Source organism: Paramisgurnus dabryanus, chromosome 8 (assembly GCF_030506205.2).
Source record: "Paramisgurnus dabryanus chromosome 8, PD_genome_1.1, whole genome shotgun sequence".
NCBI lineage: Eukaryota > Metazoa > Chordata > Actinopteri > Cypriniformes > Cobitidae > Paramisgurnus > Paramisgurnus dabryanus.
The window spans coordinates 15,513,452-15,540,077 of record NC_133344.1 but is presented as its reverse complement, the minus strand read 5'-3'; the positions used below and the strand labels follow the sequence as shown (position 1 = coordinate 15,540,077).

At 40.5% G+C, this 26,626-nt stretch overlaps 1 protein-coding gene across 1 annotated transcript in view; it reads left to right on the top strand.

Annotated features, from left to right (window-relative positions):
* The first annotated feature begins 3,790 nt into the window (after positions 1 to 3,790).
* The window catches only part of kirrel3l (kirre like nephrin family adhesion molecule 3, like), a 52,905-nt gene continuing 30,069 nt past the window's right edge, over positions 3,791 to 26,626 (top strand). The window contains exon 1 of the mRNA XM_065280660.2: positions 3,791 to 4,388. Coding sequence (XP_065136732.1) covers positions 4,349 to 4,388 — 40 coding nt within the window. The 5' untranslated portion in view covers positions 3,791 to 4,348. The remainder of the gene's footprint in view (positions 4,389 to 26,626) is intronic.

Here is a 26,626-nt window from a genome sequence, read left to right as displayed (position 1 = left end):
AGTCCAGACTGAACCATACTCTTAAAAAAAATGAATAAAATACATAATAGTAAAGACTGTGAGCTGTCAATGTATTTCAGTATTGTATGAAAACTTTTACTAGTACCAAAACTTTAATAATTGCAACTAACAAAACACAATGGCTCGTATATAACTTGAAACCTTGATCGTGTGGAGACTAATGATACTATGTTACAATGGCACACAATATTTCCTGTAACTGCAGAGGCACATCACCTTAAAAGCAACAACGTTTATCACAGTCATGTTTCAGTAACACAACCTTCTTTAGCAGCCGGTGGCCCAGCAAAAATGCCGTACCCTTGACCCCTCAGAAACCACATACCTCCCGAACTTCCCCTGAGGTGCTTTCCTTTCAACCAGTTCTGCTTTCAATAATGGCCCGACTTGTGTTTTGATATTGACATGGGGGACATGCTGTTGACCGCTTTGCAAACTGGTGTGTGGAGGTCCTATGCAATACAAGCTAGCATCTAAACCATATGTTAGACACATAACAGGTGAAATGCATTAAACGCCTGGCACAGGTAGGCTAGAAAGAGTTATTGCTATGTAGATGTACTTAAGAGTTACGGTTGAAACCGATGAAGGCTGTACTCAACAACACAATTACAGTAAGAGCCGTTGTAATGCCCCCATATGCTTGATGTAAAGTGAGGAGAACTTTGACCATGGCAAGCAGATGTCCGCTTGGCAATAAACTGTTGAACGGTTGATATTTTTAATTATGAATACTATGCAAATTAATTAAATAATGGTTAGGGATTACAAAGGTATTCAAAATACTTCACTGAAGATTCATATCGGCTGATCAAATGAGAGCTCTGAAACTGAAGACTATTAATATCATATATGCTGTGACATTTAGTTAAAAAGACATTTGGGTGGACATAAACCAGCTCTGATTTATACATTTGGAAGGAAAGCTGACCTTTAAGTGATACAATATTTACTTAAACGATGTGAAGAATACAATCTTACGACTGACAAAAAGACATTTTAACCTTTGTGAAACAACGCAGTGTGCCCACATCAGCGAGACAATGTTCTCCGTAGAAGAAAACACCATTTGAGTTTGTCTAAAAAACGAACGACCAGGTAGGAGGCCGTGTTTGTTGCCTGTCGGACCGAGATCTGAATCGATTTTTCAGCGGCTCGTCAAATTAAACCGCAATCTCAAGACAATATATTCGTTTCAATTCAGCTTTGCATCAGCCTTGCAAATGAGAGGGGTGCGGGGTTATGCATCAATGTTAATTTCATCCTTTCCTCCTCGTCGACAACTGACGTTTCTTTTTCTAATTGACCCCGGGTCAAATGGGACCGAGATAATATTTTGTTAAAATATTCTCATTTCCTGCCGAGTCACATTTCCATACAACTTCACCTCATACCTTATTTATGAGTTTCTCTACGATTACCATGCCAGCGATGTCTTAACTGTCGCAGTTTAGTAAATATCAAACAGTATTTATTATTAATACAACTACAGACAAAAAATCCTCAGTTCGCGTAGATGAATCATTTACACGCCCGTGGGCGCCTGGGGAGGGTTTAAGCACCCTTAATGTGACGTCATGAAATAAAGAAAGTGCAGGGCAGTTATAGAGTGCCGCAGGGATGACGTATTTTTGTAGGCCAACCTGGAAGTTGGCGGGACATTTGTTTGCTCGCCAAAATGACCATTTATTTTCCATAGACTTGGTGTTTAAAAAAAAAACCGTTTATGACACTAACACATTTTGTCCAACAAGATAATCTTCACAGATAAATAAAAAAAAAATATGGTTTTGTGTTTATCTGTGAAGATTATCTCGTTGGACAAAACATGTAAGCGGCATAAACTTTTGTTAAACACAGAGCTTATTTTTTTGCGATAATCCAAAAGTCTACAGAGGATGTCACGTGACCCAGGCTAAAAGGCAGGGTGCACGATTTTTGAGAAACACTTTGGAAAAGGGAATCGGGCGAGTACCACAACACACTTGTAGCCAATCAGCAGTAAGGGGCGTGTCTACTAACCAACATCATTGCCTGGGTTGCATATGTGTGGGGCGGGTCTATCAAAAGAAGATCAAGATTCTATTGGGGTAGGGGCGTGTTTGTTAAGGTGATTTCAAATTTCAGCATTGGCTTTCAGAGATCGTGCAACCCGCCTTTAAAAAAAATCACCCCCTCATATTTGACATGAAGGGCAAAATTAGCTATATAGGCCAAAAACTATTTTTTTGTAAACCATTTATTTTCTCCTGTAAAGTTGGGCACTTTAAGATGGGGGTCTATGGGAATTGCCTTCCTTTTGGAGACCTTTTGAATTGCAATTTGTCACTTTAGTGTTAGTATTTGCCCATAAAGTCTCAAAGTTGACTTGCTAAATAGAAACGTCAGCCTCGGGGATGTTCAACTAATAAGTAAAGTAGCTGTTAATTTACACGTCTGGCTTACACCCTGTCATGACTCGGTAAACTTCGCGCGTTACTTGTTGATGTTTACACTGCACGCGCAGCAGGTGTGAGCCCACGTTGTTTAAAGATCATCTGTTTGCCCCTACCCCACCCCGTCTCTTTTAACTTCTAGGAACCCCATCACGTGAGCCTTCGGTGAGCTGTTTCTCTCATCAGCATGTGTTTGCGAGCCCCAGTCTCACATTTGATCCCCTCACCTGCTATAAATCTTACCGTCCGCAAGTCACTCGCTCCGTTTTATGGTCCTCGCCTTTTTGATTTCCAAAAGCCTCGCGTGTTTTCTTTGCGTGGAAAATTACAAAGACTTCGTTTCGTGAACACCTCCGAAATGTTTGGAAGCTATGACATTGTGTCATCCGTGCGCGAGCTATATCTAAGCAATATTTAAGGGTGAAAAGAAAAATGAGTACCGTTAAGTTACCTCAGTGTATTAACGTGGCAATCATCCAGTAATTCACAGACAACCTACCGATGAATTGAGAAAGCAAAGATAACCAAGTTTAGGGCGGGGATGATGTATGATTGATGGGTCATCTGATCAATCAAATCTACCAATTAGGATTGCGTTTTATTTATTTCATTATTTGTTCCTTTTGTATTGGTACCGTTAGCTTTAACAAGATTACGCACGAATAATCAGCTTTATGAACTTTAACAAATAAATAAATAGTGATTTGAAAAGTCAAAATGCATGTTTGCTCCGCAGACCCATAGATCACATCATAAAATACTGTAATTTAGTATAGTATTTATTTACCACACTTTGTTTATGTACACTAGGCTTTTGTAGTAAATGTAGTAAAAACAACAAACATAATGTAAAAAACTTATTCTGTGAAAATATAACTTTGATAAATAGCCTACTGAATCAGATGACGTCAAAGATTGAAATCAATATGAAATCAGTGAGTAAAATCAAACTTTGATGCTCTGATCTCAAGATTTTGAGACTTTAGCCTGGACAGATAGGCTCACAATTACTATGGTAAGGTACAAAACAATGTAATATTACCTATTAATTGTATTACAGTTTATTGTCGTAAACGTCTAGCCGTATTTATGTTTTTTGTGTCTTAATCGACACACCTGTTTACTTTCCCCAGCAGTTTAAACATTCAAAGGCGCGGATAACCAAGCACCCCCTGTTGTTTAAGGGCAAACACGCCCGCTTGCTTTAACCCAACTGTTAGTCACCCCCTATAGTTTTATTCCCTTAACCAATCGCAAGACCCGGGGGCGTAGGCCAACGGATGTCCCTATGGACTGTGAATTACTTCATTCTCAAACTCCGAGCTAGGCAAGAAAGCGCCTCCTGTTTTATTCTGCGCGAACGCATCCAGTGAGTACGACAGTCTGTGCTGATCACAGCATCGCATTGCCTCCGCAACAAGACAGAGAGGATTGAACGGAGCAGCGGTACGACGGGAACAGCTAGTGCGCAAGAGAAGGCGTTTATGTGCGCGCGGAAGACGTTCCGTTACATACCCAAGAGACGACACGCTGATGTTTTTAATGTGACAATCAAAAGTAGAGGATGTACTCTAATAACTCGGATTGATGCAAAAACCTGGACACTGAAGCAAACCGATTGCAACTCGTGCTGGAATATAAAGTGAACAGTGAAGTTGCGAACTTTAAAGAGAGACGCACGGACGTTGGGCATTTATGCTTTGATTGTATTTGGATGCGAGTGCTGTCTTTAAGCTGAGGGTTTTATTTTCTGCAATTGTCTCCATTCAAGAGGTGGGCGAGGACCAGCAAAAGCTCCCACATCCAGCCCGGTCGGAGCGTTGGAAAGCTTTCGGGCGCACACTTTATTTCTGGACTGCTGATAGTGACAAGTGTTGAAGACTCGTATAAAGATGCTGGCGTTTTACATCGCGTTGTGCCTTTTAGGAACAGGTAAGACAAACGTATTTACAGTGTTTTCTGGTTTATAAAACTAATGTGATGATAAGAACCGGTGGTGTTGTACAGGTAGTCGATGCGTCAACCTCCTCATAACGCGGTGAGATAAGGTAACCGAACGCATACCCATGATTGTTCACTTCGCTCTGCGATAAAGTAGGCAAAGTTGCCGCATTAGAATTAAGTGTGTCATGATTTCATTTGTGAGCTATGAGGTCCGAAAGAGAGAGACCGTTGTGGTGTGTTAAGCAACGGCAAAGAGCGAGTGGCACTGCGCCAAATACGAACATGGTTAATTTGTGAATAAACTTGTCCGATGCAAGCATTCAACATACTGCTTATTTGATATAATGCGCACGGAAGCATTTCTCTATCTGCATTGCTTATGTGCAGTTTTAAATAGCTGTTTGGATGTGCCCAAACTCAGTAACTTACATATAATGATCTCCCAAAACAGTGTTTTGCATATACGCGAGAAAGTATGCATGTGTGCTAACTTTAATGATATGCACAGAGAGCATAATTAGTACACTAGAACAAGTGGGTGCGTTCCTTTCAAATGCTATAATGATGCATTACTTTATGTATGTGCGTGCGTACTGACTCTCCATGAGAGGCGTGAGACATCCAGTGGCACTTTTAGTGAGATGGAGCACTAAAAAGAGCACACCAGTCACTTAAAGTTTAAGAGAGACCCAGGTGTGACCATGATAATGGCTCTATCGGCTAACACCCTTCTGAGGTTCCGATGAGCGATACGAGCGCAGTGTGCGTTTGTGTATTAAGAGTGTGTTAAAAGCCAGGGGTCCGCTGCATAAGAGATGCGCTGATCGCAGCCTCCTGCCTCTAAAACACAAGCGCCTCTTAATAATTTCACAGCCAACGCCAACAGGAAGATCTCAAAGCATCTCCTGTCTCAAACAGAATAATTTAATGGCATTAAATAAATATAAATGCTGCCGTTACGCGCGCGCAGAGGTGCGACGCTTCTCGATGCAGTCTTTGGGGAGCCCGGAATGCGCGGGATCTTAAAGATTACGCTCGTCGTCGCAGTGTTGATTTATTCATTATTCTGTACTTTTTGCATTGGCCGCGAGCATTTCACGTTATTCCGATACGTAGCGAGTGTGGAAGCGCTGGCTGTCGCTTGCTGCACTCCGCGCTGCCTCTTTGTTTCAGATGGAGACTGTCAACACTGCAGTGACACCGCGCAGGGCTTTACACAAAAACCAAAACGAAACGTCACCGTACTACAGCATGCAATTTGAATTATTTGCAAACCAGCAGAGATTAACCCAATGTAATCTGGCGCTGTTTTGCTGTTGTTGTTGTCTTTTCAGCATCACGTTTGGAAGCTCATACTCTTTCTAAACTCCCAATCTCTTGCCGCGCTCACTTCTGCTATGTCTGTTTTGCACCAAAGGCGGCGCTATTTTCTGCACTTTCAAAAATTAAGGTTCACTCTAAAAAAATAAAGGTACTACACGATGCCATGATAGAAGAACCATTTTTTGTTGTTGTATGGTTCCCTAATAAATCTTTAAATTTCTTTTACATGAAAGGTTCTTTGTATTATTTAGACTATAAAATATGAGAAATGGTTATTTTGAGAAACTTTGTCTCAATGGTTCTTTAAGGAACCAACAATAGTTTTTCTGTGTCATCACTGTGAAGAAAACTTTTGTAGCACGTTTATTTTAAAAAGTGTATCTAAATATTCTTTGTCTGGAGATTTCTTGATACCAACAAAACCTTTTGGCTCTAGAGAGTATATAAATGGTTAATTTGAGAACTTTTTTACTGAAAGGTTGCTTGGGGACAAAAAAAAGGTTTCCTTTATTTTTGCGAGCGTGTTTGCTGTGAGAGCTACTTAAGCCTGGCCTATTTTTGGACAGTGCGCCAGTTGTTTCAACGCCTTTTAACAAATATTTAAATTATTAAGTGTATTTTTAACACTGGCTTTGATTCATCTCGACATAAAGGCTTCAAATTCCCCAGTCCTCTCAGATCCGAAAGTGTTTCTTTTCCCAATTAACATGGTATAACCGAGTGTGAGGCAAAGCCCTTTCGGTCGACGCTTCAGTAAACGATTGAAAAACAAATGTTTATTGACGGTTAAGCTGAGCTTTCTGTCTGTCTCTTTGATAAATGAGGCAGGTTTATTGACACGGATGGAGGCGGTAATTAAAATGAAATGTGGTATCTAAATGCATGGCATGTCACTACATATATAAAGATGTTTGTCAAATGCCTTCCCGGTAACATGGATATAAAGTAATTCTCCAATTAGGCAGGAAACAAAATACAAAAACTTTTGGCTAGTTTGGTATGTATCTTATGTTCTTTTATAATTCTCTTTGTGTAAAGTACTGAGCTGTAAATTGAGTTTCTGACCCTGGCTGAACCCCGAGATGTTTTTCTCTTCATTAAGTGGGTGTGTAAAACTGAGGGAGGTGGAGAGAGGGAAGAATAGGATGTAGCCGAGCGTTTCTCTAACAGACTGGTGGCAGCTGTTTTGGGAGGAGCGGAGAGGCTCCCGGACAGCCTGGGCCACTCATCTCACCTGACATCTATACAAGCAGCACAGCACACTCTGAACAACCAACACCAGCTCCCTTTCCAAATAACAGCACATGGATAGATGGATGGATGGATAGAGAGAGAAAACATGTCCTGGTTCACATAAACACATAAGCTCACTTACATCCTCACCCAGTGCAGACCCGAAAAGGCGCGGACACACATTCCCTTTATCTCTTGGTATCCCCCTGGTTTGTCATCTATGTCTGTCTCTCTCGCACACACACACACACACACATACTTCCAGAGTATCCGACAGAGCCGAGGCTTAGAACTGGAAGCAAAGAGCAGAGACTGAAGCGCAGAACATGACAGGCTTGAAGCCCCCAGCGCCAGATATTCATGTGCATGCCCTTACTAAAGCTCTGCAGCCTCTGTTTTCCAGCCTTAATTTGCTTTCTCGGAATGTCCCTCCGTTTCCCTGCTGAATTCCGCTGTGCTGTGCCATCGGTATTCCAAGTAATCTTTGCACTGTTTTTGAAACCTTTGGCTTGGGGTTGGTGCGTCCCATAAGACGGCGTTCAAAGGAAACATGTTAAGATCATAAGACTTTCGCCTTCTGCTTCTTTCATCCAAAGTCTTGTCGCCTTGTAAAGAGAAAATGATAACTTACTATGCATCTTTATTTTATTATTTCATGACTTTTATTATATATTACAGTCTCTCTCAGTGATTCTGTTAAAAAAAGTGTGTCAAAATAGCTGTCACTGGGGCAATATCCTTTAAAAGGTCCTAATATGTACCACAGTGGTCTCTAACATGGTGCCCACGGGTACAGAGTCTGTGAGGTGCCCGCCAAAGCACATTCTATTAATAGCCTCATTTGTAATATTTATTTATTGCATATTTTTATATTAGCTTGGCTTTAAACAATGATTAAACATATCAACAAGTCAAATAAAAAAACGTTTTGAGTAAGTAAATATCAAAAAGTAGCCCATTGTGGTAGCCCGTGCTCACAAAAAGGTTGGAGACCCGTGATGTACTATTAGGTGCAGATGTGTGTACATTTGATATCAACATGTACCTCTGAGGTAGTACTAATATAAACCCTTTAAGTCAAAAGCTGTACTTTTTTAATGGGTACCATGCAGCCCATTGTATAAATTAATAAACTGTTAGCATGTTAAAGGGATAGTAACCCTGTCATCATTTACTCATCCTCATGTTGTTCTAAACCCATATAAATGTATTTTTTCTGATGAACACAAAAGAAGATATTGTGATAAATGATGGTAAGCACACAGCTGATTTTAACCACTGACTTCCATAGTAGGAAAAACAAATACGATGGAATTCAATGGGAACCATCAACTGTGTGCTTGCTTACCATCATTTATCAAAATATCTTCTTCATCATTTATCACAATACTTTCATAATATTTGTTTTCCTACTATAAAAAGTCAATGGACCCCATCTTTAAAGTGGACTACTCCTTTAATAAGGGGGGAGCAGAGATTTGTGGGATATCACAAGCAGAGAGGAACACGTATACGCCTGTGATATCCCACAGATCTGTGCATGCGGTCTGACAGGTGATGGAGAGAATACAAGTGGCTTTTGATGGATCAATCGACGAAAGTAAATTCATATTTGTCAGTTTTTATATTTGTTTCAATTAAACTTCCGTTGCTACCGAGCAGTCATTTATTATCCGGTCCGTTATGTCTAAAGCTCACTTCAACTTAAGCTTCTAGATCATTGGACATGATGTTATGGTGCCTTCATGTAAAAACTGCTGTCTGTTAAGTCGATGACTGATTTGGCATCAAGGCAGCTGGCTTTGCTTCAGACACACACACATACACACACGCACAAATCTAAACCTCCTAACAAACAGCTTTGTGCAGTCTCTTCTTGATGTCTTCGCTGGCTCCATTAGAGGGACAGATAGTTTGACCTGCACCCAAAGCCTCCCATTAGTGCTGAGGACTGCTTGGCCCTGAGATTGAGTGGGGTTATACAGTGGCATTTCTGGCTCTCCGGGTTTGTTTTAGGAGCTTTTGTATTAAGCACCAAGCACTCAAATAATGGCTTTATACTTATTTGCATTTTTAAGCATGTTAATATTTGTAGTTTGGCTGTGAAGGTGTGTTATATAAAGCAGTGTGTATAAAACAAAGTGCAAGATTAGTAGCTCCTACGGTAATGATCCAGCAGAAAAGAACAGAATAAAAAAGTACTAAAAATTACGAACATCTATCTTATTTTTCCCTCTTCCTTTACTCATTTCCCATCTTTTTTATTGAAAATCAGTAAACGACTGGAAAAGATGGAAGCGAGCAAGTTTGGGGATGTGTGTGTGTGTGTGTGATACACGCTTGACTCACAATAGCGCCGATGCAGCAAAATCTGTCTGGTGTGGGAAGACTGCTGCATTATTTAGGAGATGCTCGTATGGCATAGATATGGATGAGTTTTGGCCTGCTTTGATTCGCTTGCACTCTACAGACCGGTGTGCGAGATGGACTGGCTGCGAGTGCTTGAGTGCTCTGGGTTTTTTTCTTTTTTTAGAGGGAAAGGTTGGGGCTCTGAGACAAATTCAACATAAAGGTCAGTTTTGTTTACAGCAGAGAGCAAATCATGAATTTTCTCCCCAGATAACATTCAGTCATGCAAGCATTCTGGATGCACTGCACAGCATACGTGCATCTTTATTTAAAGGTGCCATAGAATGCAAAACTGTTTTTATCTAGGCATAGATGAATAATACGAGTTCTGTACATGGTAATTGCATATCATGAGCCTTAAACACGATTTTTTCCTCCTTTTTATGTCATGCAAAAGACGACTGGAAAACAAACCAATCTCTAAATAACAAGATGTACAAGACGCCCCAACATTAAATTAAGTACAATGTTGTTACAATGCTAAAAACAAAGTTGTGACTGTTGAGTTAGCGCTATACGCTAGTTAATGCTATATGCTAACGTTTAGCGTTTTGATGTTACATTTCCGTTTGCCGGTTCATACTGAAAAAAACAAACTTAGCACTCAGAAACTTCTATTAACCAGTCCCTCCAGAAAAACGTGTTTATGCGATCGCATAATATTTAAAATTCATAAATTGCAGATTTATGCTCACAAACTATGGGGGGCTTGCATGATTTCATAATTCCCGTCATATATATATCTTAGCAGAAAGTTGAAAAATGTTGCATTTACTTCACATATGGGCAGCCATGTCCCCTGTTGTCATGGGAATGTTGGGAAGTGACGTAATTACGCGACGTGAACATCAATGAAAGCTGCAAAAGCTGCAAACAGTTTTTGCAAGTTCATGCAATTTCATTGCATAAATATCTCGCATACTCCATCGCATTTTTAAAGAAAACGTGCTGCAAGATCAAGGATATTTACCCGCAACAATCACAAAAAACTCTGGAAGGACTGATTAACAATCTCCAAACAATTGATTATACCTTAAGTTCTGTATCTTCGTCTGATACAGGCTCAAACATATAAGGTCTGTTTACACAAACACACAGAGCTACTGAAGGAGCTGCTCTGTGAAACAGCCAATTAGAGCAGAGCTCGACATTATTATTCATGACCCTTCCAAATAAGGTAATAATCAACCTGATCTCACAAATTTCTGTGTTATAGTCACAGAATATTTTGCTAATTTTTACGTGTCAGTTTCACGTATTGGTTACTCAATTGTTTTTCTTATTTTCTTACCATTTTCGCGTGGGTTTGGGGTTAGAAAGACTTTCTGTAACATAAAATGACATCCTAACCAAACCCGACTCTAACCCTAACGTCAGGCGACAATTGTTTAAATGTCCGAAAAAAAAAATAGTATAAACCAATAGTTAAAGTGACATCGTAACCCAAACCCCAAATATAACCCCAAATCCATGCGAAAATGGTTTAAAATAGAAAAAAAACTGACACGGAAATGAAAGTCTATCTTTCAGACACAGAAAAATGCGGAGATCCGTCACAATGATACGGATAAATGAGCAAAATATTCCGTGACTATACTACGGAACTTTGTTAGATCATGTTGGTAATAATAGACCATTTCATTCTAAAGGCAAATCCTAAGGTTGTTAATCTGCATGTTAACCCGTCTCTGGATATGTTTGCACTTATAATAAAGCCACATACATTCTATGTACAAATAAACATATTAATTCAATGCATTCTTTGGCACCTTTAAAGAAAAAAACTAATACAAAGTTTATTAGGCCTACCTCCTGTGGAGAGGAGGTCACGATTTCTACTTTGCACTTTTTCCCGTGCCCTAATTTCCCCGCCATAACGTTCAAACTGTGCTCCCAATGACACATACAGCTGTTGGGGTGGGGGATCTTGAAACAATAGCATCTTCTGTTTTCAGCCAGCAGCCGTATTGTCTAATTATCTTTCATAGACATAAGAGACAGCGACCCCAGGGGTCTCACCCACCCCAAACCACGCACATACCCAACTCATTTATATATGCAAGCGCACACCGCCCAATATGGAGTAAAGAGAAGGTTTTAGAGGGAAAGGCTGTAATCAGCTTGCCCGTGCAGGAGCACACAGATAAAGAACTTGGCATTGGGTTTGGGGGGGCTTTTGTTATCTCCTGACAGTGTCTCCAGCTCGCACGGCTAATAGCACAGCCCAGAGGAGAAAAGGGCGCTTCTTCCGTACTCTGGGAGCGGGCCATCTTCTCCATCTCCATTGTTTTTCTATCTCCCCCTTCCTCTCTGCTCCTCACCGCCGTCCACCCACATCCTCACCTCCTTTTCCTTGGGCGGAAAGACGAGCGAGTGGACAATAGGAGAATTGTCTTGACTTCCTCCTCTGATGGAGGAAATGAAAAGAGGCCAATGATGTCATACAGGGTCTTCAGTTGCATTCAAACGGACAGTTAGTTTTTTTCCAGGCCGGAGTGGTCGACTCCTGGAGCGGAATGTTATCTTCTCTATTTGTGTCCCTGCGGATTTCTGTCAAGTTGGGTGGGGATGCGTGTTTACTCTGATGAAGAGATACAGTAGAGCACGTAATCATCATTTTTGTGTGCCGTGCAAAAAAAGAGGATGTTTACTGTTAAGTCCCAGATCACAGAGGGGTGAGGAGTTAATTTGCAGAAAATCATTAAAACATGCCTAAGGAAGATCATTTGAAAACACTAATTTCCTATTTTTAGAAACACTACTCTTCCGAAATGCGAAAAGTGTCACTTGTTACCAGAGAAATGCATCACAATTCGCGGAGCGAGCCGGGATGTGGTAGACTGCGCAACGGTTTCTATTTTACTATCACCTCCAGTCCTCCAAGACAAAATTTCATATCTCCTGCCGTGACACAGAAAGCAACAGTAAATTGAAATTTATCTTCCATGTTGCAGCAATATCTGGCCTCATATTATCCTCTCGGGCTGAGATCCCTGAGCCTGGTCTTAAAGATGGCCCTGATATGAGAGGATGTTTTCCTCTGGGAGAAAATCCAATTCTGCTATAAAAACTGTTCATTAATTTTATCTGTCTGTTTATTTATTGAATATTAGATTTTTGCGTTTACGTCTAGGGGGGAAAGCGTTGTACGGTGAATCATAGGGTGAGATTTGATGTTATTTACCTTTTTACATCTGTTTGGGATATAACGCGTGTTATAGGTATGGATTGGACGGATAAGTCACGGACACGCAGATGGACTGACGGCTAACAGTAATTGATTGTTACTCTATATAACGCACACGGTTGAAGGGAGTGCCAGAAGGGCAGCTGAGATGAACGTCTCGTGGTTAAAGCCGCATGCCCTTTGTAGGGTGATTAGTCAAAGTCTGACTGCTTAATTAATGATTGCTCCATCTCTGAAGACATTGTGTGAAGAGAGAGATGGAAAAAAGCTCTCAAAGAAGCCACAGTCTGATGGTTATTTACCATTTGATGGTTGAGTTCTTGGCAAGGGAACAAACTTATTTTAGGTCAGGGGACATTTAAAACGTCATACTGTGTGACCCACATATAACAGACAACATGACTCATTGTGTCTTACAATATTTGAATGTATTCATTATGCTCAACTGTGAAATCCAGGCTAAAGTCTCATAATCAAATTTTCATACATCATAGTTGATTTCACATTGATTTCAATCTTTGACGTCATCTTACTCAGTCAATATTAAAGATATCAAGGTTATATTTACGTTTTTTTTTTTTTTTACATAGTATAGGCGATAAACTGGTAGAAATTTGTTAACCGGTAGAGACTATCGTCTTTTAAATGTTACTCACCCATTGCCCACAACAACAGTGTGAAAGGAGTGTGCATCCGCTGGTCATTTAGCTCGTGATCATTTTTGCCGCCTTATTAGCCTTAGATACGCATATGCATCAAAATTCCCGTCTTTGTAAGTATCCTCATAAACACGGCCATTTAAATCTTAAGAGAAAGTAAACAGCTAAAAAAGAAAACGCATGTGTACGTATATTGGATCTGGACTTTGGTCTTAAAGGGGAAGTTACCTAATTTTGCTCCTGTATGTCACTCATGTTTATCAAACAGCATTGAGAGAAAATCTTTTACTGCTCTTGACAAAATCACATTTGTACCTTTAATAAGATATTATATTTCAATAACAAAAAATTATCTTTATCTTCAGTGAGCTTAAAGGAAAACTACATATTTTTCCATATTTTACTATGTTCTTAACTCAACTTAGATGAATTAATACATACCTCTCTTTTTAATGCGTGCACTTTTAATCTTTGTACAGCGCTTCTTGAATGTGTTAGCATTTAGCCTAGCCCCATTCATTCCTATGGCTCCAAACAAAAGTTTTATTTTGTGCCACCATACTTACTCATGTAACTACTCATGTAACAGTCCATTCCTGTCTGGAGCCATAGGAATGAATGGGGCTAGGCTAAATGCTAACACATTCATGAAGCGCTGTGCAAGATTAAAAGTGCATGCATTGATAAAATATAAGTATGTATTAATTCATCTAAGTTGAGGTAAGAACATAGTAAAATATTGGAAAACTGTGGTGTTTTCCTTTAAATCTTCTATTTTATGCTTGTATACATTTATTTTTTGTTACTGATATTGGAATTATGAAATTATATAGTATTAAAGGCGGGGTGCATGATTTTTGAAAACACTTTGGAAAAGGGAGTCGGGCCGAGTACTAAAACACACTTGTAGCCAATCAGCATTAAGGGATGTGTCTATTAACCGACATCGTTGCCTGGGTTGCGTGCAGTATGTGTGGGGCGGGTCTATCAAAAGAAGGTCCAGATTCATTTGGGGTGGGGGCGTGTTTGTTTAGGTGATTTCAAATGTCAACATTGGCTTTTAGAGATTGTGCACCCCGCCTTTAAAGATTTGAATAATTTAAAAACCTTATTAAAAGAAAACTCTACCTTGATATATACCGTTATCATGATATAAAATGAATCATAATGTGATATAAGATTTTGGTCGTGTAGCCTAAAGTAGGATGATTTTATGTAAAAAAAATACTTTAACTTGTTTTTTTACAGACAGTGCATATCTTACTTTATAATATTTTTTCCCAAATAATGCCCCAATGGACGACTTTGGCTTCCCCCTGCATGCATTACTATATCCCTGATCCCAGTTAAGTGTGCGGTACCTGCATTCTGTGCCAAAATCAGATCTTAGACCTGATGCCATTACGAGATAGCGTCATATTAAACCACATATCTCAGCGCTACTTGAGCTTTTTGGCATGAAGACCCTCATTATCAGCTATTTGTGAGCTCATTCTTTTTCTCGCTCACTCACTCTGTCTGTGTCGCGCACACATCCCTAAACCAAATCGTTCATCCTCTCTGGAAACCCCAGTGGAATGCGAGTGCAAATATTATGATTGTGAGCTCGACCGTTAACCATAATACTCCACACCGGAGAGAAGACCCCGCACAAGCCCCCCACCGCCCATCGGGGAGAAAGGCACCTCTGTTTAGTTTTCAGACAGCTGGACAAGAAATTGAGAAAAGCATATATATCTTTCTTATTGTCTCTGGAACCTTCCTCTTGCTTTTTTATTGCTCTGTTATTACAGCGAGGCTTTGAATGCCACAGTGGGAGGTTGAGGAAGAAGCTGACCGATTTTCTATCAAGTGAGGGGTGTCAGTCAAGGCGCGTCGAACAAGCTTTTGACCATCACTCATGTGTCCAAACATGGTAATTTCATCAAACGATCCAGAGATAGCTCAAAAATACGTCTGGTAAATAGAAGGAGGGATCAAATGATTCAGATGTAAAAGGTGAACCGTTTAGTCACGGTGTGGAAATCGCATGAGCCCGCGCTGGCTGAAAAAGTGCAGAGAGGAATTAGACGGGGTCAAACACATTAACTTCCAACATCTTAAGAGGTTGGGTAATGGATACCCTTGTGAAGGAACCGCTTATTTCTTCTCCCAGTTTTAAAGAAGGAAACGGCGTAACAAAGACACGTCGGATGAAAAGTAACCAGCTGACACATGAGACTGGATATTGGGCGTTTGGGCACCCGGGGGCGATGATGAAGCCGTACAAGAGCAGACAGGCTTTGGATGCACAGGTTGGTGAGAGCTGGGTGGATGAAAGGCAAAGGGTGGGGGGGGGGGTGTTGATGGGTTGAATTTGATACACAGCCTCTTTCAGACGATGAGGTAATGTCAGGCCCCTGGACCTTTCTGAATGATGCATTCCAGCCGCTCGACTGTCTGCTCTGGGAGGGCTGAACCCTGTGCGCTGAAAGACCGAGAAACATCTAATGGTCTGTGACTGTTGTCTGGGTGAGGCGTCCAAACCCTGCAGTCTCTGCGGAGTTGAGGAGCAATTTCACACCCATACGCACACACAGGCAGGTACACAATACACACCAAGAAGCACTACCTCAGCGTTGTTGCACAGTATATTGGCTATTTACTTAGAAATTCTCTCTACGGTTTTGCTTGCTGTAAACACTGGTGTGGGGTGTGTGTCAGTCACAGATCAGAAAAGAGATAAATATGTATAAAGATAAATGTGTAAGAGATAGAAAACAAAAAACAAATATAAAATCGAAAGGAAAGCGCTGCTTGCTGAAGATAAGGTCGGTATGAAGTGATTAAAACCAGATCGTTTCTGATCTGATGCTCACGAGTGGTCACTTCTATTGTGGTTGCATTCACAAATATGCTTATTTATATGTGACAAAAAACCATCCAACGTAATGTAAAGAAAATATAATTCGATTATTAGGGATGCACCGATAGGATTTTTTTGGGCCGATACCGATACCGATTTAAACAGACAACTTCTGGCCGATACCGATATTAAACACTTGTGTACAATACTATACAGTTGGTCTATTAGCTAGTTTATTTCTACATCAAATTATTTTTACTGAACATGGATTGGATCTAATTAATATTCAACTGACCAACATAATAACAGATGCACAAATTAAGCTAAAACAAATATAATAAGACAACATGACAACCTTCAAAGGTGGTTTTTGCTATTCAGCATTTCTTTTATTAACAACATTAACTCATTTTTTACATATAATGGATTTCTTTATGCAGTTAATTAATAAACAATCTGTATCGGCCTTTCTCGTGCTATTGCCGATATGCCGATGGTTTCAAATTCATCAAAAATCGGCCGATAAATATCGGCGGCCGATACTTCGGTGCATCACTATCGATTATAAGATTCAGCCTGGATTTCACAGACAGGGACACATATATATGCACTGTCAAAAGTGAAAAGTTGGATCGGTAACACCTAAAAAAATATTTTTGTAACATTTTTTAAGTGAAAAAATTGAGCTGAGGTGCTTGGTTGCTAAAACCACACATGCCTAGCTTGACAGTAGTGACAGCAGCGACAGTTCACCTGTCACTCAAGTGGCCACGCCCTTAATTATGCTGAACTTTAAAGCTTAAAATAATTTAAAAACTGGTGAGTTGCAAAAAAAAATCACCCCCCTCTCATTTTCAAAATTAGATATATAGACCAAAAACACTTTTTGTACCAAGCTGTAAACATAGTGATTTATGCTGTAAAGTTGGGCATTTAACATGGGGGTCTATGGATTTAATACTCCTTTTGGAGCCAGTCTTTAGTGGCCAGTCGATGAAGTGCAGTTAATTGGGGCGTACACACCAAACACGAATTCAACGATTTGCACAAGTAGATTACATACCAAGTCAATGCAAAGAAGCGAATAAACACGAACTTGCGCAAGGTGATGCCGTGAAAACACTTGCTATTGGTGTATGCATTAAAGTATTTACATTTTTGCATACCGTTTTTATGTTTTGCTTGACGTACAACACCGTAATAAGAGAATAAATAAACAAAAATGGTCACACTTTATCCTATTGATAAGACACATTCACATTAGCAGCGACTAGCAGTAGCAAAGCGACGCAATCTCATTGATTTCAATGGAAGCTCGGCGGCATCCGGCGACGGTGACCGTTGGCGACCGGATAGGCGTGAGAAAAGCTTAACTTTATGCAAATGATGAGCGACTTTCGCTCTGACGAACGTCTCTCGTCACTGGAGTGGACGTTACTCATTTGTTTATGACAACCAGATTTAGACATGCCTCCTAACAAACCTCATTGAAAGAGACGAGCGACACATAGCGACAAAGTCGCTTATAACATGAATGTACCTTAAAGGGAAATTCAATTTTTTTGAAAATATTCTTATTTTTCAGCTCCCCTAGGGTTAAACATTTGATTCTTACCCTTTTGGAATCCATTCAGCTGATCTCCGGGTCTGGCGCTAGCACTTTTAGCATAGCTTAGCATAATCCATTGAATCTGATTAGACCATTAGCATCACGCTAAAAAAATAACCAAAGAGTTTTGATATTTTTCCTATTTAAAAGCTGACTTTTCTTGATTCATCAGATTCAATGAATTGTGCTAAGCTATGCTAAAAGTGCTTGCGCCAGACCCAAAGATCAGCTGAATGGATTCCAAAACGGTAAGAATCAAATGTTTAACTCTAGAGGAGCTGGAAAATTAGCATATTTTCAAAAAAAGTGGAGTGTCCCTTTAAGTTTCTACTGGTTTGTTTGGAGAAGAAAAAAATCAGGAGTAGAAGCTTTGATAATAATGCAAACTGCTTGGCGCTTTACCCCAAGCCACTTGTTTTAGCTTTGTTCTCGAGAGGATTGAGTATGTTCCCGAGGTGTGACAACAAGTGTCTCACCAGTAAGCTAAGAAAATATGCGTTGGTATTAAGAGACCCAGTCATGGGCTTTGCCGACCCAGTTGGGTTTCTAACAAACAAGGTCACCTCAGAGCAGGCGAAGTGTTCCTGCCGAACCTGCGGTTCCCTATGGCTTCTTCACACTAACAGTGGGAGGCAAAGGGTTCAGCTTTCACAAAAAAAATGCTCCTCATGTGATTTATGAAACCCCTCAGAAAGCAGGTCACGGATGTGAAAGGTTGTCATGTGATACTGACATCTCGCTTCCAAAGTCAATGTTTTGCACTGTCTGTGGAGCCACAGCGTTGCGAAAGCTTGTTTAGACACAGGCGATTTCACAAGCAGAGGAATTCGAGTGCTCTTTTGTGGGAGCGTTCGGTGTACAAAGTGTTTGTGTGCGGCTTGGATCTTTTAGTGAAGGGGTGTGTCAGATGTCTTCACTTTCTTACCGAGCTAGTTTGGAAGAGGTGATGGATAGCCTTCTAATGATCCCCTCAATCACGAGCTACTTAGGCAAGGCTGGTCGGTAATAGAAAGAAAATGGGCAAACCCAAGCCTCCTTTCAGCAGAGCCGAAGGGCGTTTCAGCGATCATCCACGCTGGTGATTAAACCCTGTAACAGTCTTTCTTTCATTTAGCCAGCATCTGAGAAATCTCTGGTTGCCTTGTGAAGGTTCTGGTAAAGTCGAGTCTTTTGTCCTTGTGCGATGCGGCAGCTCGGTGCGAATCCTTTTGTTTTGCTAATGTTGTTAATGGATCATTAATGTGTAAAAGCAACGCAGTTTTAACAAAGAGAGGGAAATAAAAGGTGCTGTTTTCTTCTATAAAGGTGTTCGTATTAAAAGTATCTTAGTGTGGAGGTGTAAAAATCTTGTTAGAGTGAGTTTTAATAATTAAGTTCGTACAGACAGAATAAAAAAACAGTGAGTGAGATCTTGCCAAAAACGGTTTAAGCTCTCCCTTGTCTATTCCCATTTAAATTTTCAATTGAACAGTATTTTATTAGCACGATTGCTTTGTTGCATCCATGCAATGTGATAAAGTAAAAAATAAAATGGTTTCCCCGTGATTCGGTGTCTCTTGTTAACAAGTGCCAGCTTTATCGAATACCCATAACACGAGTCGGTGTGCGTGTTTTCACACCAATTAACAGCTCTCTTTTGGTGCCTGCTGAGGTGATGATGGCCTGTCTCCGGCCAAGCTCATGGTGTTTGTGTGTTTGTTTTTCTCTCGGTCTCTGTCATGTTACAGGCAGTAAGAGAGAGCGCAACCTTTCATAGACGTTCATTAGCTCGCGGTATAATTAGTGCTTGTAAACCCCGCAGAGGGAAAGCCAACAGGTCTGGTGAACGTATGGGGATCTGTCCCCTTGCTGTTCACACATCTAGCATCGGCCAGCCGAATTAACGGCTGTTCAGGTAAGAACTCCTCCTTTGGCTGGGAGTCGAGTGGTCATTAATATCAAGCCGGTCCTTTGCTTCCTTCTACTCATTGGCACAAATGGCAATGCCGGAGAAAAATGATTCAGTCCAGCACTGTTCCTTTCTTTCCCATACCATCTTTCTTCTGGTTCTCGGAGCCAAACCCGCATCCCCTCCTCAATCTAGATAATTCAATCTGTCCTATATCAAATAATCGCCTTCATTTTTTCGGCCCATTTTAACCTTATCACCGGCACTGCCTTCTCAGGGGACTGAGTCTCGTTTTACCTTGTTAAGAGAGAGAGAGAGAGGGAGCCCGAGAGCGATAACCTCGGATTGGGGTGGAACAAGGCAGGTGACGAATAGTTCTCTAAGCAGCGGGAAGAGAAGACTGTGTTTGTTGTTCTCACCGACAAACAGACTGAGGGGCTTTTTGTCTGAAGAAAAAGAGGATAGCCAAGGAGCAGAAATACAAAAAGCAAATTATAAAACTGTACGGGTTTGTGAACTGTAAACATACTTTTGTCTTGTTTAGGGTAAAATATCTAATCATCCTTAAAAAAACAAGGTGCATTTACTTTGGAAGTATAATGAGAAAATATATTAAGTTTTGTTTTCAAAAAAACTCTACAAATTATTATTTAGTGAGGTGTATGCTTAAAACCAAGACAAAATAATTGCCAATGGGGTAAGTGGATCTTTTTTTTTAATAACATCAAAGGGATAGTTCATCTAAAAAGTAGTAAATAGTTCACTGTCATCATTTAGCTACGCTCCATTTGTTTGAAAACAGTTCAAACATCAACAAAAAGTGACGTCTCACAGATTCGCTTAGAGCGCCTTTTTCATTATATTTTCATTTTCATTTCACCATCCCTTTAAGCTGTTTTAAGCATTTACATCACTTTTATTATCGCCCTGTCTTGCTTTTCAGATAAATGTCTTATTAAAACAATATTTATTATTTTTTTTACTTAAAAACAAGATAAAATCACCAAGCTTGAATAATTAATTTATTTGTAATGCATCCCACAGTTCTATTTACCATGGTCCTCATATGCTCTCCTTGCAATTAATTAAAATCCAATAAGGTTCCCTCCCGGCGACCATTGTTCCCAATTCATGTTTACCCTCTCTAGAAGAGTTGCTAGCCACTTAATCTTGCAAGAAAGCAGGGGTCGAGAGGTTGTGACTGTTTGAGTATGGTGTGTGTATATGTGGGGGGGTATTTTCTATCAGATTCTCTCACCTTCGCATACTTTCTTTTTTCTTCAATTCCCTAGCACTTAATCCGTAAGCTTGATTGTTCTAAGCTGATTTTAAGCCTGCCCCTGGGAGGAGACGGGCTTTTCGAGTTGGTTTTAATTAAGATTTAAAAGAAGCCTGCCTCAAGAAGAGAGATTGAGTGGTTTTAAGACCCTTCTCTGGATGGAGGGATGAGAGTGGACAGGAGAAAGTGGAACAAATTGACCAGCAGAAAACCCAAGAGGGAAGCTATTTATCAGGGAAGATGAAGAGGAAAACGAGATTTATATCGTTATAAGTATATGTTGCGATTCAGATTATGCTTTTCCCTTTTATATGACTTTTAATTTTCTTTACTTTCTTTACTTTTGTGTTTTGGTCTCTCTCTCTCTCTCTCTCTCTCTCTCAATTTGAAAAAAGCCAAATTGTTGTGCTGTAATCACAAATCTCAATCTATAGAGATTGATCTTTGCTTTCAGAAAATCAAATTCATATCCTGTCAAAGTCATTATTGGAACACAGCAGCTATAGACAAGCAATCACCAGATTATTTAGATGGTTTACACAATAATCAATGTCTTACACCTTAACAGACACCTTATGTTTCCTTTATCCACCAAAATGGTGCTAAAGCTGGTGTTGGGTGTTACGAAGCATTTTTACCGGTCCGGTGTTAATGAGTTTTACTCCTAGTTTTGAGAACTCATTTATCATCTAGTAATTTAATTCAGCATTAATTCATGCCATTGTGTGCTTGCTTTTATGTAGCATTTAAACGTTAATTATTGGATAGAAATGAAAACAATGAATGCGTATAAAATGTAAACAGGTTTGGTTATTATAAATCTAGTTTTATCGTTTTTAATTATCCCACCCCTTGCCTTCTGATGCTACTGGGTTCTGGTTTAAACCCATTAAACAGGGTTCCCACACTTTAGCTAACTTCAAATTCAAGGCCTTTTAAGGACTTTCCAGGTCCAGTACCCTCAAATTTAAGGACTAAATGTGGGGACACATTTCAAGTGAGAGCAAGATTACATTGTGTTACCACTTAAAATACATTGTTACAGTTCTCTTTCGAGGGAACTCGCGCTGAGTCACTGCTGTGACACTTTGGGGACGCCTCCAGTGGTAAGTGCGTCTGAATGTGAATATATCAAATTCAACCAATGGTGAGGCTTAACGACAAAGACAGAGTGACGCGGGAGCCAGGAAGTATATCACTATCTGAAATATTGCCAAAGACAGGGACGCAGGAAGTATGGCAAGGGAGACGTAGTGTCTCGTTCCCTTCTCAGGGAACAACAGTTACATACGTAACCCGAGACGTTTTTCATGTGTCAAAACACAACTATGCAAAAAAGCATTTTGGTATGAATCAACATTCGCATACAGAAGCATTTAAAGCGAACAGTTTAGCACGCGTGCTTAAAAAGTCTAGAATTTTTATGATATTATCCTACACTACACAGGGAATAACATGATTTTTTGTTTTTCAGAAAACTTCTTGCATAAAATAGATTCAGGCACTTTCAATGACCTGTATCTATGTATGTATATTTTCAAAAACTTCCCAGGGCCTTGAATTTTTCCCCCCAGATTCACAAACTTTCAAAGATTTTAAGGACCCGTGGGAACCCTGATTAAAGGGAAATCATCTATACGGTTTTGGAGCACCATGACTTTTACCATAGTATTTTTTGTTCATACTATGGAAGTCAATAGTGCTCCAAAACTGCCCGATTACAAATTCCTCAAAATATCTCTCTTTGTGTTTATTTAGGTATAAAATAACCAAATTTTTTTTTGGGGGGTGAACTATCCCTTTAAGATTGGCCTTTCAGTGAAATTGTCCCAAATGGTTACAGATTGGGCGCTCGCTGAGCACCATGTCTGTGCGTAATGGATTATAATCTCATAGCTATCTTGTTTTGACTGTGAAGTAGCATAGAAACAGAGTCTTACCTGATAATAAAGCTTTGTTTATGTAATCTGTAAAGCGGTCTTGGCATCTGGTGTTTAAATCATGATTTAGATCTGTCGGCGTCCTGGTCAGGACCATACAGGGAATTAGATTCCTACAGAGTGAAAGTCTGTGTGTGTGCATCTCTTCCTGCTTTTCTCTGTTCTTGCCTATCTCTCGTTCCCTTTCACACACTCTGTCTCTCTCTGGATAATGGGTTTGTACGCAGGTGGCCGTGTCTCTTCGATGGACACCCACAGACGCCCTTGTTAGACACTTAATTAAAAGCCTTATCACCGGAAAACACGCTGAGACATTCCAATACGGGCCTGGGCATCCGAGATACAGCCGCGACCAGACAGTGTCCATCTATTATTGCCGACTGCTGAACTGTCCAGCCAAACAGCGTGCCTATGTGTGTATATAAAATAAATTGAGAGCATAGAGAAGTGGGGTTAGGTGTTTTAGGACAGGGAGTGAGATAAATACGTTTTTTTAACATAACACGTTGAGGCTTTTGCAAAAAACATCCGCATCTGTGCTTCCACGCATACCCCGCCTCGGGCACTCCCATGGTCAGTTAACTTTTAGAGCCGATGACAGGAGGGAAAATATCTCAAGAGAAAGAAAGACTCACAATGAAGTGTTTAAGTTCATCCCGCCACAAGCTGGGTTCAAGCATGCTAGGTGTTAAAGCAGAGCGGAGGGGTCAAGTGTCCCTCCCACTGCATTCTTTAGCAGCACTGGGCAGGAACCAGCACACAGGGACCATATGTCCCAAAGCTCCGGTCAATGATAGAGAGACAAAGCCCTTTTCACTCAGTTTAGACCGGGAAAATTTGCAATTCCACACTGGCAGCGTAGCACCAGTCAACAAGATAGAAAAAATGAGAGGGACAGGAAAAGAGGGAGCAAAAGAGAGCCAGAGAGGGACTTGGCATTTTCCATCACATTAACTAGGAACAATCTTGCCAAACAGCCTTGAAGCTCCTTCTCTTTCTTCCCCAGACTTTTTCAGCAGGTTGCCCGGTTTCAAAGCCCCCAGGAGACTTTCTTCAAAGCTCGATGTCCATTCCTCTTGCTCAGATTCTCGGATAATAATGCCAAGGCATAAAGATGTATATCTCCGGGTATCGCAAAGCAAGTCCTCTTACGTTAAGCTGGCTCTCGTTCACCAGGGGTTTCTGGGTTTACGGGGGCACATCTCATTTTTTGAAAGGCCACAACAAACGTATCCAATCATAAAATGTGAAGGTGCACTCCGATATGGGTACCCTTAGTGAAAGGAAGAAAGAATGAAACGGAGAGATAAAGAAAGCCAACCAAAGATGTGGAGAGGCACGGTAAAGTGCACAGGGTTCCTAGGGGAGGAATGGATCAGGTATGCATTGTGCCTCTACAGCGATTAATATCGTCGGAGGAAAAAGGTCAGACTTGACTGGAAAACGCTACGGTATATCATTGTTACTAGCACGGCCCACATTTCATACATCACGCCATGCTGGGCTGCCTCCACTTTCCCGTCGCTGGTCTCGCAGTCACAACCCACGCCAAGTATTATCAAAGATTGATAGAGTGGCCTAGTTAAATGGGAGGGTGTAGAAATAGAGTTGGAAGAAGGGATTAATTGGGTGCCAACTCTTTGCTTTAGGGATGCAACCTGCTACCTCCTTACACAATGGCATTGATCTGACCACTCTGTTTAAAAGTCACACAAATCAGACCACACTTAAAGAGACACTCCACTTTTTTGAAGATATGCTCATTTTCCAGCTCTCCTAGATATATACATTTCATTTTTACCGTTTTGGAATATCACTACGCCTCCTCCAGCCATGTTACATCAGCAAAGTCCTTGATTATTACGCCAGAATAGCGTAATAGAGTATAGTTCCTAGAGAATCCCAACTTTAAATTTTTCATCAGTTTTAGTACACGATGTAACTACAGAAGAGTCAAGTTTAAAATAGGAAAAATATCAAAACTCTTTGGTTATTTTTAGCGCGATGCTAATGGTCTAACCAGATTCAATGGATTGTGCTAAGCTATGCTAAAAGTGCTACCGCCAGACCAAAAGATCGGCTGAATGGATTTCAAAATGGTAAGAATAAAATGTTTAACTCTAGGGGAGCTGGAAAATGAGCCTATTTTCAAAAAAAGTGGAGTGTCCCTTTAACCCTGGAGTACAGTTTGTTTTTTATGTGTACATGCATGTAGGTGCATTGCATTGCAAAGCATCGTTTATTTGACTCATACGTGTACACAGTCGTTCGATGCATGCACATTGCTACAAAATGCAATGCATCTCCTGGGCTACATACTATTTTCCCCTGCATGCGTACTATCTAAATCACAATATGCGGACCCTCACATATGCATAAAAAAATGGGACTATACACCAAGCTTTATGGCTCCCAAAACAACACTGGCTCCTGTTTTGGGGTTATCTCATGCTACTCGCCTAAATCTCGCCTTATTTTACGTCCAGAGTGCTTGTTTAATAATTAATTGATTTATTAGTTCTCTCATTAATCATTTATCCGTTAATCAGGCCCAGATTTTTCCAGAGGAAGCGATTCAATCCGTAAATGCGAAAAATCCTGACTTCACATTTCAGCCTAATTACGCTCCTTTGCTAATCACCACCGAAGAAATGGACTTTCAGGAAATTGCTTTTCTCTCAGCTCCGTGCCTCCCTCTCCTCTTTCGCGCCACACAAAGGAGGATTTATTAAGGTGGGCAGGTACGCTTTTTCATTTAATTTTTCTTATTTCTGACCTCCTCCACTCTTCATTTTATGCGCTGAGGAGTTTTGGTCATCAGTCATGTTAAAAGAAAATTTGGCGTCCAGGCTAATCTAAAGAATATGAAAGTTTGGTCTTTAATTAAACAACCCAACCTCTCACCACCTACACTTGAGGAAAGAAGTGAATGCAAACTGTGGTGACCGAGAAAACCATAGATATCGATTAATCACTGTGGATTTAAAAGGCTGTCCGTGAATGTGGGTCGGCCCTTTAACCGGCGAAGAGGCTGCCCGTTGTTTTAGCCCGCATCACCCACCCTGAGAGATGAAGGGTCTGTTTGTTTAATCGTACCGTGTTGTGTGAAGTCGGCAAAAGTCACTGCTGCAGAAATGGGTGAAAGGGAGCGTGACGGTGAATGAAAAAGAAACCGAAATTAAATCTCTTACATCAAACAAATGGCCTTCAAAAACAACACTCAGGCATGACCTGTATCTCTCTTTCTATCTCAAGCATAGACATTAAATTAGGGATAGCTTCAATAGAATTGCTAGTGCCACATTAACCTCCAAGAAGCACATGCATTGAACAACCCTAACAAGGTATTTATTGAACCCGTCTCTCTTTATTTTTAAACACACTGCCATGGACACCACCAGCTGATGTTGCAGCTATTTTCCCTTTCGCCTTCCATTTAGACCAATAAACAGCCCGTATCTTTCTGCTCCAATGAGATGCATACATTTACATCATCACACCCTCATTAAAAAAAATAATAATAAAGACAGAATAAGAAAAAAAAGTATTAATTATGGAACGCACTTCCCACTATCATGGGAAGCCACGAGGGTCTCCGCTGGGCTCAATTAGGAAGTGTAGGCCACAAATTCCCAGACTAAATTAATTGACACCCCTGGGCATTGAGCATCGCATCCCAATGGCTTACTCTAAGTGCTGAAATTTGTTGTTTTCATTTCATTTGCCTTTTGAAAGCGAGCGTAGGGCAGAGAGATCAACAAAGGCAAAGGAGGGAAGGCGTGTTTAAATGTGATCTTTTCATTGTCTTTATGGATTTTTAATCATCTCGCCGTATTTACAGTGTCGCTTTCTTC